The following is a 12,782-nucleotide window of genomic DNA, read 5'->3' on the forward strand; positions in this document are numbered from 1 at the left end:
ACCAATACAAACCGGTAGCACAATTCGTTTAACATCGAAGCGATCAAATTGAATTCACGTAAACATCTTCAAGAAAAACTCAACGATCCCCACTACTTACGCTACTTTGTGAGCTTTTTTAAAAAACGTCCGCCCTAAAACATCACCATCCCTTTCACCCCTGAGAAAACTAAGCGGAAAGTGGACTGATGCTGTCTCTCTCAGAGGCTTATAGCCCAAGCAGGCGGGCAATCTATCACGCAAACTTTATTCGTTTGAGGAACGCTTTGTGGCGAAGTCCGCGTTCGCGTTCGTAGTTTAAAAAATTAATGTGCTCGATTTAAAAATGGAATCCAGAGTTAAAAGTTTTAAGGACATTAAAACATTGCAAGACTGTGAAAAGAATAATTTAAGTTTATCAACGCCTTTTTCAATCAATGACATTTTGACGAAGGAAAATGAGTCTAAGTGCGAATTCGAAAATCGAATGTTTTGTTCGGGCGCGTTTGGCGGGAAGATGAACTTTATAAACAAGCAAGGAGGTTTTAGTAAGGAGGACGGTTATGCTAGCAAGGAGGTTCTGGAAAAGAGTATGAAGTATTATGACGACTGCAGTTTTCGTGATTATTCTGACGACGGTGCTTTGGACATGTCGAGGAAAAACAGTTTTCCGGTCACAGAGTTGTCAGGTGAGTTTATTTTGTTACTACAACTTTTTCTTCTGATAATAATCTATACTTATAATAAAACTGTAACTGGAAAATTTCTGTACATTTAATATATTTTGAAAATTTTGACCGGGGGATGCTTTATAATCGATACTGAGTCCAAAACAGATTATTATTTAATTTTTGTCTGTCTGTCTGTCTGTCTGTCCGGGCATAACGCGAAAACTACTGAACGGATTTAAATAAAATTTGGTATAGTGGTAGCTGATATTCCGGGTCAACATATAGGATACCTTTTATCCCGATAAACAATACGTTTCCTCCGGGAAACGGGATGAAAATTTTTATCAATTTCATAGCTCCGTTAAATTTGAACCGATTTTAATAATTCTTTTTTTATTTGAAAGCGTATTCTATCAAACATGTAGTGTTTAATTTTAATGAAGATCTGAAAATATTGTCGGAGATAAAGAACATAACTCTTCACAAATAATAGCAAGTAGCAAGGCAAATGGGACAACGTTCGAATGCATGCGTACCATACTAATTAATATTATAAATGCGCAAGTTTGTATGGATGGATGTATGTATGTATCAACTAAAATAATGACAACTCACTAACTCAGTATACCACGTAAAATAATAGTAGGTACATGCTAGCCACGATGGTTATGATGGTACCATTAGACCTATTCTAGCTTCTCGATTGACTTATACGCAGACGAAGCCGCGAGGGTCCGCTAGTAATATTATAAATGTTTGTTACTCAGTCATGTAAAAACGGCTGAACGGATTTGGGTTAAATTTGACATGGATAAGAACATAGGCTACTAAGCCGCGGACAGACAGCTTTACAATTTGGTATGCATGTAACCTATGCTATGTAAAGGACATATAGGTACTTTCTATATCGGTCTCTCAAAAAGTTATGTGTTAGGATTAAAAATTGTTAACGAACGAAGCTTTAGACCCAAGCTGAAGTCCACACAGACGAACTCGCGGAGACAAGCTAGTTTTTAATAATATTTAAATAGGTAAAGACTTAACAGTTTTTGACCCCACCCGGGAATATCGCGAGGCTCCGCTAGTTATAAATATATGGCTTTCTTTGTAATCGCTGGAAGACCGTTTAAGATTAAATAAACGTACCTACGTACATTGTAGTGGTACGTTAGTTGACATTAAATAAATGTTGACATGTCCTGAATCCTTGTCATTCTGAGAGATGACCCGTGCAATGTATACGGCTGGTAATAAGATGATGAAAAAAAAAAAATAACATATCGCCATCTTGCTACTTTGGGACTAGATGGCGATTTGTGTATTGTCGTAGTATATTTATTTATAATGTATTTATTTAACGTGAAGGGGAAGTTAAATTCATCTGATGATTAAATTTTGATAATAATAATAATAAATTCTTTATTGCACTCACAAAAACAAAATACAAAGAAACACATTTACAAAAATAATAAAAAAAAAAAACAAAAACTAGTTTAGGTGTGCAAAGGCGGTCTTATCGCTAAAGCGATCTCTCCCAGACAACCTTTGGCGATAGTAGTTTTTGTAAGGAACGGGTTGGTGCGGCAATAAAAATTTCTACCTACATAAAAATATTGCAAACTAAACTACATACATGGTATAAATTCTAATACTAAACATATAATTATTATATATAATATATATTGTTCATACATATAAATATAATAAACTACATACTATAACGCTACATACATAAATAATAGTTTGTCAAACGACTTTTAAAAAGAGGCAAGGATTTTGCCTGACATATGTCATCAGGTAGGGAATTCCAGAGTCTGACACAATTAACTGTAAAAGAATTACTATAATATTTCGTGCGACTGTACGGAACCTGTAGTTTGCTGTCGTTGTAAGTAGTAATTTTTTTTTTTTTTTATTTATCAAATAAAACAATTACAATAAAATGGTTAGTATAAAAGCACTGAAAAAACTGCAGAGGTTTGTCCTCGGATGTGTGTTGTACCGTAATATATTTATTTATGTAACATAAGAATCTAAACCCTTACCCTACCAATCAGATGGTTAACCTGATTGTATGTGTAAATTAACCACAGAATTAAGAACAGACAGAACCCTTCGCCATTTCAACCCATTACCGGTCCACTACATGGCACGGGTCTCCTGCCACAATGAGAAGGGGTTGAGGCTGTTAGTCCACCAAGCTAGTCCAGTGCGGATTGGTGGACACAGAACCCTTCATTTTATGAGTGATGACGCTTAAGAACACTAAAAAGCTTTATTACCCCAGGCTTAGATTGCATCATCAAATAAACTCTACTAAGACTGAGTTTGCATCATAACACCATGAGACGTGTTGCAAAGAGTTATTTACACAAAAAAAAACTATAAGTTCAAAAAAAGAACGCATTCCAAATTCAAATCCCCGCAATTAGCCCACAATGGCGTCCACACTGGTGTCACCCCGTGCCGGCGCACTTAATCACTTATTATTCCGCCTACCCCCTCATTATTATAAGAGATAACGCTTAAGAGCACTAAAATGCTTTATTACTACCACCTAAGGCCATTAGTTCTTTCTTTTACTACTGCTACTACCTTCGGTTGCATCATTACACCACAAGACGTGTTTCTGCAAAGCGTCATTTACACAAAAATAAAAACTATAAGTTCAAAAAAAGAACGCATTCCAATTTCAAATCCCCGCAATTAGCCCACAATGGCGGTAATGCCGCGTCCACACTGGTGTCACCCGGTGCCGGCGCACTTAATCACTGATTATTCCGCCTACCCCCTCATTAACATAAGTGATGACGCTTAAGAGCACTAAAACGCTTTCTTACTACGACCCCAGGCATAGGTTGCATCATCAAATAAGATCTACTACTTCTACTACTACCTAAGGCATAAGCTGCGTCACTTTATGTCTTCTACTATTACTACCTCAGGATGCATCATAAAGACGTGGGACTGCGTTATTTACACACAAAAAAAAACTATAAGTTCAAAATAAGAACGCATTCCAAATTCAAATTCCCGCAATTAGCCCACAATGGCGGTAATGCCGCGTCCACACTGGTGTCACCCCGTGCCGGCGCACTTAATCACTTATTATTCCGCCTACCCCCTCATTATTATAAGTGATGACGCTTAAAAGCACTACCGAAGGCATTCAATCAAGTAATTGCTAGTTCGCCACGTGGCCGCCAAATTACCTTGAGGGGTTAGTGCTGTCTGAATTCGCCATTCAAATTTAAAATCGACAGCCGATTGGCGCAGTGGGCATAACCCTGCTTTCCGAGTCCAAGGCTGTGGTTTCGGTTCCCGCAACTGGAAAATGTTTGTGTGATGAACATAAATGTTTTTTCAATTTTTATTATTCCACTACAAGTTAGCGTTTGACTGCAGACTAAGATAGTAGCGGGCTAGCCTGTGGAGTATGGTATATCCCTAATCGGTTTCTACGCGACATCGCACCAGAACACTAAATCACTAAAAAGTTGAAATGGATATATATGAAAAACTTGATCAAGGCAACATTGATCAAGTTTTTCATATATATCCTTTTGACGACATACCCTGCTTTCTGAGCCCAAGGCCGGGGGTTCGATTCCCACTACTGGAAAATGATTGTGTGATGAGCATGAATGTTTTTCAGTGTCTGGGTGTTTATATGTATATTCAAAGTATTTATGTATGTTATTCATAAAAATATTCATGAGTCATCTTAGTACCCATAATACAAGCCACGCTTACTTTGGGACCGGATAGCGATGTGTGTATTGTGATATTGATTTTTTTTTTAATCACTGACGGCAACATTGATTTAGTGTTATTAAATTGTATTTATCAGATTTTTCATATATTATCCTTATGACGACATACAGAGCGCAGCGGTAAATGTAGTGGTCTTATAAGTAAAGGTCCCCCCAGAAATTGGGAGTTTCTCTAATGGCCAATACTATAGTAGGTCTCTATATTTTTGACGACCTCCCGGACGCAGTTCGGAGCACCTGTATACAACGTGTAAATGAAAAACGAAATAATACTTTACAGGCTTTAGAGGCACATTATGTACTGTTTCGGAGACTTATCTGTGCAACCGAAAACCTTTAAGTGTTTGAGTAAACCACTGCTACAGTTTTTACAAAAAAAAAACCAGATACAGCCCTAGCATCACATGTAAAATTTAAATCATGTGACTCGTGTCACTTTATTAGGTACGCGCCGCGTAGCGTAGGTACTATGCACGTGTCGGTCTTTGATCTTCAATAGGGTTGTCATAAGTAAACACTTTGAATGTTTTGAATTCATTTGTATGGAATAAATAAAAATGCTTCTTTCGATTTAATATCTTTCCAGGGTGATTCCTTATGAAATATACATATGCATCTTTCAACATTATTTCGTAATTCGGTTACACGTTTGACAGCCGATTGGCGCAGTTTGCAGCGACCCTGCTTTCTGAGCCCGAGGCCGTGGGTTCGATTCCCACAACTGGAAAATGTTTGTGTGACGAGCATGAATGTTTTTCAGTGTCTGGGTGTTTATATGTATATTCTAAGTATTTATGTATGTTATTCATAAAAATATTCATCAGTCATCTTAGTACCCATTACACAAGCTACCCTTACTTTGGGGCTAGATGGCGATGTATGTATTGTCGTAGTATATTTATTTATTTATTTATTTACGTTGTATATCTTCTTGTGGTGGGGCCCGCTTCGCGGCGGATGCACTCCCTACTCCCTTTCTACCTTTAGAGGTTAGCCCGCTATCATTGATGTAGTTTGCATTATAAGTGATGAATTATTTATTATTTTGGTAACAACTTAAATTTCTTTTAAAATTTTTGTATAGCCCTATTGCACGCCTCATAAGCGAAGCGGGTTGAGGTTTACGCACACCGAGTGATTCTCAAACTTAAAATGTCACTTTTTTATTCATTATTGCTTTTATAAGTGAATATAAATAGAAAAATGTTGAGAAAAAACTCTATTTTTAACACTAATGATATTTTTAAATCTCTTTTTATTATTTAAACTAATTAAAAAATTGTTTAAAAAAGTTATGTCTTGGACGTCCGTGTGTCTGTATGTGCGGATCCCGTATCTTGTGGTCACGATAACGAGCGAAATACTTCACTTATCGAGTTGGTTTTTTTTATAGGCTTCAGTATTTTGAGGAATAGAATTTAGCCTATTACTTTTCACGGTATGATTAGATGTAGTTTCTCAATTTTATTGTATTGAATGAGATTATGAGGAGTGCACTTTTGGATTTTCCAACTATTTTTTAATATAAGATTAGTAATTCGTGGACAATGATGTAGGTCTTGTGCTATTGCTATTTTATTTTGAGCTGCCTTTTTTGTTATTTGTCTGTTGTCCTTACTAAATAAAAAAAATAAAAAATATGATCTCCACGATGCTACCTAGTGTTATGGCCATTACCAATTGATAGTTGTAACGAAAGGCAAGCCGAAGTTATACCCACTAGGCTATCACGGCTTCACTATATGAATAATAAATGCAAAATAATAGACTACGTGTATGATATTATAATATAGTGGATATAAACAGTCGACTTACAAGAAATGGTCATAAATTAGTGAACTCTGCATGTCGTCTGCGAAAGGTGCAGAAGTCATTTGTGGGATTGAGTATACGCTTTTCTAATATGATTCCTAAGGCGATTTTGGACAACACATTTATTACACCGACGTTATTATACAATTGATGAATTTCTTCATGACAAGGTTGCTTAGAAGCATCCGGCTCCGCTTTCATCTTTCACAAGATAGAAAAATGAATTTTTAACCGTAAAATATAAATTGTTGATATTGGAAAAGAGCAACTGCTGAGTTTCTTGCTGGCTTCTTCTCGGTAGAATCTGCCGTTGAACAAAGACAGACTTGACGTTTCAAAAGTGCTTAAATAAATGAAGTTAAAATTTTTTAACATTCCTTCCGAGATCGCTTTAATTTTTTTATTAATCAAAGCATTGTCTTGTCATTTTACCTAAGTTACGTAACATAGACGCCGTTGTATAAAAACCATATAAAAATGGTTAAAAGGAATTACGAAATTAAGTAACACAAAACTAATAACAAAGGGGTAGCATCGCACGCAAAAATACTGTTAAAAAACTGTTACACGTTTCATATTCAAAGGCCCATAATCGGTGGCGACAATTTGCGTAATGGCACCATTGTGAAGGCGGCTTTATACTCGGATGGCGTGATACGATCATTTATAATTGATACCGGTTAATGTGAACGCGGCTTAATGAGTCTTGAGACTAATTTCGGTGATTCCCAGAGAAAAAAAAAAGGTTTTACGAATCGTTTCTTATGTGATGAAATGTGATGAATAACTAAAGTTACAGGGGACATTTAAACTGACACTTGACAGATGAAAATAATATTAATTGGGTTTTATTTTAATAATACTAGATATGCCCTGCGGCTTCGCCCGCGTTAATTTCGAATGCAGCGTACTGCTACATCGTCTACACCTATAGTCATACATGAGATTTTTGACAAACATTTTTTTATCTTTCGTAATAAATGTATATTTTTTATAAAAAGTATCACAATAAAAAAAAAATAGTATTATTATTCGCCAATAGATGTCAGGAAGTCATATTTTTCAGTTTAAATTGGGACTACCCAAACGCCACCTTTATGTTATTTTACTTCCAATGAAAAAAACACAAATAAATGGAAAACGCAGCATAGGTCGGCCCCAACGAGGTGGACAGATGACATCAGGCGATTCGCTGGGAGCCGCTGGAGGCATGCGGCCCAGGACCGTGGATTGTGGGACTCCCTACAAAAGACCAATGTCAAGCAGTGGACGTCAATTGGTTGAAATTATGATAATGATACGAACACTAGGCCAGCGTGGTGGACCACAATTGGTTGATATGATGATGATACAACTGTTGATAACTAGATATTAAAACACTCGTGTGATAAACCTACGTGTTTTAATACCCCTCTTTAAATAACAGTTGCATAAATAACTATTATTTCTTTCTTCAGTAATCGGGTTTCAGGCTTTGATTTGCATTTACTTTATTACCTTTTCTTTTGTTACAGACGACTATGACTCCCGCTCCTCAAACACCGGCTCTCCAGTCAGAAGGAGCTCCTCACCGCACTCCGACATCCAACCCCCCTACAAACCCTTTAACATCAACTACGACAAATGCCCAACACCACCACTCACAGACCAGAACAGACTGATGACGTCATCCTACCCCCCAATGGAATACTCCCAGGGTAATGGAAGAAAGAAGCGTTCAAGAGCCGCCTTCTCCCACGCTCAGGTCTACGAATTGGAGAGACGGTTTAGCCAGCAAAGGTGAGATTAAAATATTAAACAATACTAATGTCGCAATTCGTCACGAGCATGTCGAGGCCATCAGTGGCGTGCATAGAGGGTACGGACCGTGTATGCAGAGAAGTTTATATAAAACGTAAGCTTATAGAAAAATCCTATTATAATATTAAGGATTACTTGAACGATAAAAAAGCTTGGGTGTGAATTGCTCTAGCTTCATAGATAAACTATGAGATGGTTATAACCTTAAAAAAAAATTAGTTAGCTCTTCTTAGACCAGGGCGCGTTTGGAACCCTCGTAGCTTTAGGTTTAAGTTTAAGTTATCACCATCCCCTCACAATAATGTAAACAAATATGTATGAACGCTTGATAAGTGCCTGTGATAGACCTACACGAAAAAAGAAATTTTGAATTTGAATTTGGACATAGGTCTTCTGTAGGGAGTTCCAAATTCCCCGGTTTTGAATCCGCTTGCGTCCAGGGGCACCCTGCGACGTGCTTGTCGTCTGTCGTCCAACGCTGTGGTTACCAGCGCGGAGCTGCCATTCCAGCACCTTGGGACGCCCATTGCCACTTCAGCTTGGCGACTCGTTGAGATATGATAGGAAATCTGCATGCTTGAGAGTTCTACATGATGTTCTCAAAGGTGTACGGAGTCGACCAATCCGCACTGGGCCAGCGTGGTGGACGGCCTGTCATTGTGGAAAGAGACCCGTGCTCTGTAATGGACCTGTCTGTAAAAAAGTGTTAGTAGTGATATGATGGCGTAAACATTCACATATAAAACTAAAGCTAGCTTCGAGGGTTCCAAACGCGTCCTTGTCCAAGAAGGAGCCAAAAACAGACTTAGTCAGTTAATCGAAATAAACAGTTTCTGTTTTATTGGATAGAAGCAGGCGTTACATTGCGGAAATCCATAATATATTATGAAAATTAAGCTTAATTTGCTATACTCCGCGAACAGCAGGAGAATCTGTATGGTGTAATTTGAATTTACCTCATTATGTCCACCAATCGACGTCCACTGCTGGACATAGGTCTTTTTTATGGAGTTCCACAATACACGGTCCTGGGTCGCTTCCTCCAGCGCCTCCTAGCCTCCAACGGCTCCCAGCGACTCGCCTGATGTCATCTGTCCACCTCCGACCGACCGGGGGCCGACCTACGCTGCGTTTACCATCCATCGGTTCTCCGAGCTATGTGCCCTGCCCATTGCCACTTCAGCTTCACGACTCGCTGAGCTATGTCGGTGGCTCTAGTTCTTCTACAGATCTCCTGATTTCTGATTTGATCACGTAGAGATACTCCTAGCATAGCTCTCTCCAACGCCCGCTGAGTGACTCTGAGCCTTCTTATGAGGCCCATAGTTAGTACCTATTAATAAAGAAATAATAGTAGCTTAACAATTATTCATTGTAAAGTCAACATCTCCTGAGGATGCTCCGGTTTCGGAGCGCAACGTGCGTAGAGGGTACATTGCCGAGGATCTGTTTGGTGTGGAGTATACGTATTGAAGTAGGTTTCTGTTTTGTTGCAGGTATTTATCAGGACCCGAGCGCGCCGATTTAGCTGCCAGCCTGAAACTAACAGAAACCCAAGTGAAAATATGGTTCCAAAACCGACGTTATAAGACCAAACGAAAACAGTTACAGATGCAAGAAAGCGGTATGCTAGCTGCCGCGGCGGCAGCGGCGAACCACGCGAGGAAAGTCGCAGTTAAAGTACTAGTTAATAATAACGGACAACCTAGTTTATCAGATCTTAAACCATACCAAACTCCTATGCTAGGTAAGCCATTAAACCCAGCGATGTTCGCGCCACCGAATCTTCTAGAAGGGTCTCCAATTTTGAAACACTTCGCTGGAGTATACGGTGTTGACTTTGGAAAAAATCCCGAATACAAAGCTTTATTGCAAGAGTCCTATAATCAAGCGGTATTGCAGTCTCTTTACGGGCCGCATTTAGGGGTAAACTACCCTAATTTACCCCTATCTTATATGTATTACCCCGGCCATCCCGCGCTCGGAATGCCTTTACCTTGCGAGGTGGATGCTAGGATTCAAGAAAATGTAGACTGTCCGAAGGAATTCGGCGAAATGAAAGATGAGAAAATTGTTGACAAAAGTAAAAAGATGGTCGATTTAAATGAGAACAGCAACGAAAGTATGGCGAGTAATATTGAGATAGAAAATTAGTTAATAAACAATTATGAATTAATATACTAGTTATTTTGTTGTAGTAGTTAAATTTATACTATACACTGTAAATAAAGCAATGTTGGATAAAGAACAATCAATTCACACTGTAGGAAAAATAAAAATTTGTATACCTAACTTATTCGCACGGGATTGACAAATTTATTATAAGCAGCATAGAAAGCGGGTTTTAGAGAATAAGCCCATCACGCTGCTCTGCTCCAATTCGGGTTGTTAGCTTACTAACCGGGACCGACGAATGTTTTACAGACAATCCCAATAAAAATGGGTCCTCTGTCCTCTGCCGCTGTTAATCTTATATGAAAACCAAAATAATACTTCAGAGGCTTTAGAGGGACATTATTTACAAATGCTAATAGTATTTGAGTAAACCATTGCCATAGTTTTGACTGAAAGAAATCAGATACAGCCCTACCACATGCAAGAGTAAAATCAAGTGAATCCTGTGACTTTATTAGGTACGCGTGCGTAGCGTATGTACTATGCACGTGACGGTCTTTTATCTTCAATAGGGTTGTCATAAGTAAACACTTAGAAAGTTTTGAAAAAAATATGCTTCTTTTGATTTAATATTGTTACAGGATGATTCCTTATGAAATATACTTATGCACCCTTCAACAGTATTTCGTAATTCCGTTACACGTTGTATACCAAAGTAAATGTGACAAGGATCCTGAATAGTCACTAAAAGACAGAGTTGATTCTTTATACTTTAAATGTATATTTTCTGTGTTTTTTTGAGCTAGACTCGGGCTTTTAGCATGGTCTTTTAGATTTTCTTATAAAGTCTCCCTCCCGTGCGAATTTGGGTGAAATCAAAAATAAATTCCGACGGCCGATTAGCGCAGTGGGCAGCAACCCTGCTTTCTGAGTCCAAGGCCGTGGGTTCGATTCCCACAACTGGACAATATTTGTGTGATGAACATGAATGTTTTCAGTGTCTGGGTGTTTATCAATATATTATGAGTAAGTATTTATGTATATTATTAATAAAAATTATTCATCAGTTATCTTAGTACCCGTAACACAAGCTACACTTACTTTGGGACTAGATGGCGATGTGTGTATTGTCGTAGTATATTTATTTATCTATTTATTTATTTTAATAGGCAGCCCACCAAAAGTATCGAACTTTTGTCTTGGATACCAAAGATTATGCTTATACCAAAGAATTAAAAGATTGAAGAGGGTTTGTTGAAGGCCGATTCTGCTGTACATAAATTACTAAACCAAATGGACTTGAGAGTTCTCAGAGAACTGCTGGAGCTCTTGCCATTTTTCCTGTGGAAAATGCGTTTATTATTAAATTATATATATATATATATTCTTTTATTATGTACTTTTTGTGGTGTGCAATAAAAGTATATTCATTCATTCATACTAATTTTTCAACCACGACGAAAAAACGATAAGTATCACGTACATATGGATATCAAATGAAAGTAATAGAATAATGTTTTATAAATTTAAAACGCATATAAAAATTTTCAGAACCGACAGGATTTGAACCTGCGACTCTCTGGCAATCGCGGCCTGAGCGCTTCCTCCAATTAAGCTACGGCTCTCCTACCGTCGAAGCCGAAATTAGTATATGCCTTTCACATCAGTCTTATAGTGACTGTAGACAAAATATGTAACCCTGTCGGTTCCGAATTTTTTTATAAAAATAGAATACTTAATGTATCTATATTGAAAGTCAGTTGTTTTTTTTTTAAATTTAAATACACTTGTCAATTTCACCGATGACCGAACACCGATGTCATTTTAAAATGACTGCATAACTCTTAAAGATGGCTTTTTTAATACTTATTGAAGAATGTATGGCTCCCAGCGCGTAGTATACTTACTTGCACTCCGGACTTATAGTGGGGTACGGCCGGTGGAAGCCGTTGTGCGGCCACAAGTATTTTCAATTCTTATGCCCGTTTCCACTAACGAAGAATAATGCAATACCTTAATAGGTAACGCCTAATCTAAGGAGATACCTCATCATCATCTCAACCAATGGACGTCCACTGCTGTACATAGGTCTTTTGTAGGGAGTTCCACAATACACGGTCCCGGGCCGCTTGCCTCCAGCGGCTCCCAGCGACTCGCCTGATGTCATCTGTCCACCTCGTTGGGGGCCGACCTACGCTGCGCTTACCGGTGCGGGTCGCCATTCCAGCACCTTAAGACCCCAACGTCCATCGGTTCTCCGAGCTTTGTGCCCCGCACATTGCCCCTTCAGCTTCGCGACTCGCTGAGCCATGTCAGTAATTCTAGTTCTTCTACGGATCTCCTCATTTCTGATTTGATCACGTAGAGATACTCCTAACATAGCTCTCTCCATCGCCCGCTGAGTGACTCTGAGCTTTCTTATGAGGCCCATAGTTAGCGACCATGTGCGTTCGAAGACTTTAGTCTTCAGGCACTGGGGGTTTATTAAAGGAGATACCTAGGCATCAACTTTTCCCTAATAGTTAACACCTAAGAGTTGTTGAAACGATTTTTTCTATAGACAACGCCTAAATCATTAGGCGATTCCTAAGTGAAAACGGGCATTAAAGTTCTGAAAGGTATTTCCAATGTC

The 12,782-nt window shown here is 38.4% G+C and overlaps 1 protein-coding gene across 1 annotated transcript; it reads left to right on the top strand.

Moving 5' to 3' along the window:
* The first annotated feature begins 325 nt into the window (after window positions 1-325).
* LOC120634357 (homeobox protein bagpipe-like) lies at window positions 326-10,189 on the top strand. Its single transcript, XM_039904870.1, has 3 exons — window positions 326-668; window positions 7,750-8,014; window positions 9,532-10,189. Exons 1-3 carry the CDS (start codon window positions 326-328, stop codon window positions 10,187-10,189), a joined length of 1,266 nt encoding a protein of 421 aa, XP_039760804.1.
* The last annotated feature ends 2,593 nt before the right edge of the window (window positions 10,190-12,782 follow it).

Source organism: Pararge aegeria, chromosome 23 (assembly GCF_905163445.1).
Source record: "Pararge aegeria chromosome 23, ilParAegt1.1, whole genome shotgun sequence".
Lineage (NCBI taxonomy): Eukaryota > Metazoa > Arthropoda > Insecta > Lepidoptera > Nymphalidae > Pararge > Pararge aegeria.

Coding starts and splice junctions, on each gene's coding strand:
- LOC120634357 (XM_039904870.1), top strand. CDS start 326: ATGGAATCCAGAGTTAAAAGTTTTAAGGACATTAAAACATTGCAAGAC. Junction 669..7,749: donor TCCGGTCACAGAGTTGTCAG/GTGAGTTTATTT, acceptor CTTTTGTTACAG/ACGACTATGACTCCCGCTCC. Junction 8,015..9,531: donor AGACGGTTTAGCCAGCAAAG/GTGAGATTAAAA, acceptor GTTTTGTTGCAG/GTATTTATCAGGACCCGAGC.